Raw genomic sequence first — 1,117 nt, forward strand, 5'->3', positions numbered from 1 at the left:
CCTACACCACAAACTCCTCCGGGAGCTGGTCATCCCAGAGCCGCTCCAGGGAGAGGCAGTTCGTGGACCTCTGCTCGCCTTGGACCCTGGGTCTGGGGTCTAGCGCAACGCCAAGGCTGCGGCTGCGCGGGGCGGGCTTGGGGCGCACGTCGTCCAGGCTGCGGCCGTGCTGGTCCGGGGGGCGGGCGGTCGCCTCCGGGATCTGCAGGGAGAGGGTGTGCCCTGTAGCCCCTTCCTGTCCATCTCGCCACTTCAGTCACAAAGCCCCGCCCAGCTGTCCTAGGCCGACACCTGCAACTCCGCCCCTCACAGCATTTAACACCAGGGGACTTGGCAGCCCCCTGCGCCCCTGGCCCCGGGCCGCTGCGCGTGCTGCCCTTGCCGGAGATGCCCGCGCCGTCGCCTTGTCTTCTGCAGGCCACTCCCATTGTCCCCTCGCCCAGAGGGTCCTTCGACCTGACACACGGCCCACCTGGCTGCATCCCCGTGGCGACACCGTTGAGCTGACCCTGTACCCCGTCTGCATTCTGGCGGGGCGCAGGCCCAGGGCAGCGAGGTGGGGGACTGGCCTCCGCGTGGGCCCCTCCGGCTTCTGTGCTGTCGCAGAGGTGGCTCACCCAGGACGAGCGCGCGCCTCTGGGCGGGAACCTAAGCCCTGCGGCCCACAGAGCCCACCCCTCGCTGGGAGGGCCTGGGGCCCCACACTCTCTGCTTCTGAACACATCGGGTCTGGACTCTCACTGGGGGCCCTGGGTGGATTTTCGGGATGAGCTTGGGAGCACCTCCGAAGTCGAGGGCAGTCCCCTTTCATGTGCGAGGAAACCTGTCCAGCACCCCAAGCTGGCGGTAGGGGTTCCGGCCATGTTGGGGAGCTGAGTGACTCCCAACGGAACCGTTTTCAGCCGCGCGCCCCAGATGGGGGCCACTGCAGAGGGGCCCAGTGCCCGGTAACGGGTGTCCGGAATGTCCAAGCGGGGCGGGCCAGGCGCCCCGGCCGCCTTGGGGCTGGCCCGGCCCAGGGATCTGGCCGGCCTCCCCCTCCCCCTCCCTCCTGCGGCCGGCTCCGTCCCTCTCTGAGCGAATCATCGAATCATCGCCCACAATCTCTTTTTCCAGG

General features: G+C 69.0%; 1 protein-coding gene across 1 annotated transcript in view; it reads right to left on the bottom strand.

Annotated features, from left to right (window-relative positions):
* Position 1: 1 nt before the first annotated feature.
* FRMD1 (FERM domain containing 1) overlaps positions 2-1,117 on the bottom strand; it is an 18,299-nt gene continuing 17,183 nt past the window's right edge. The window contains exon 9 of the mRNA XM_011377478.1: positions 2-202. Within this exon, the coding sequence (XP_011375780.1) occupies positions 2-202 (201 nt within the window). The remainder of the gene's footprint in view (positions 203-1,117) is intronic.

The sequence above is a fragment of the Pteropus vampyrus genome, unplaced genomic scaffold (genome assembly GCF_000151845.1).
Source record: "Pteropus vampyrus isolate Shadow unplaced genomic scaffold, Pvam_2.0 Scaffold312, whole genome shotgun sequence".
NCBI classification, from domain to species: Eukaryota; Metazoa; Chordata; class Mammalia; order Chiroptera; family Pteropodidae; genus Pteropus; species Pteropus vampyrus.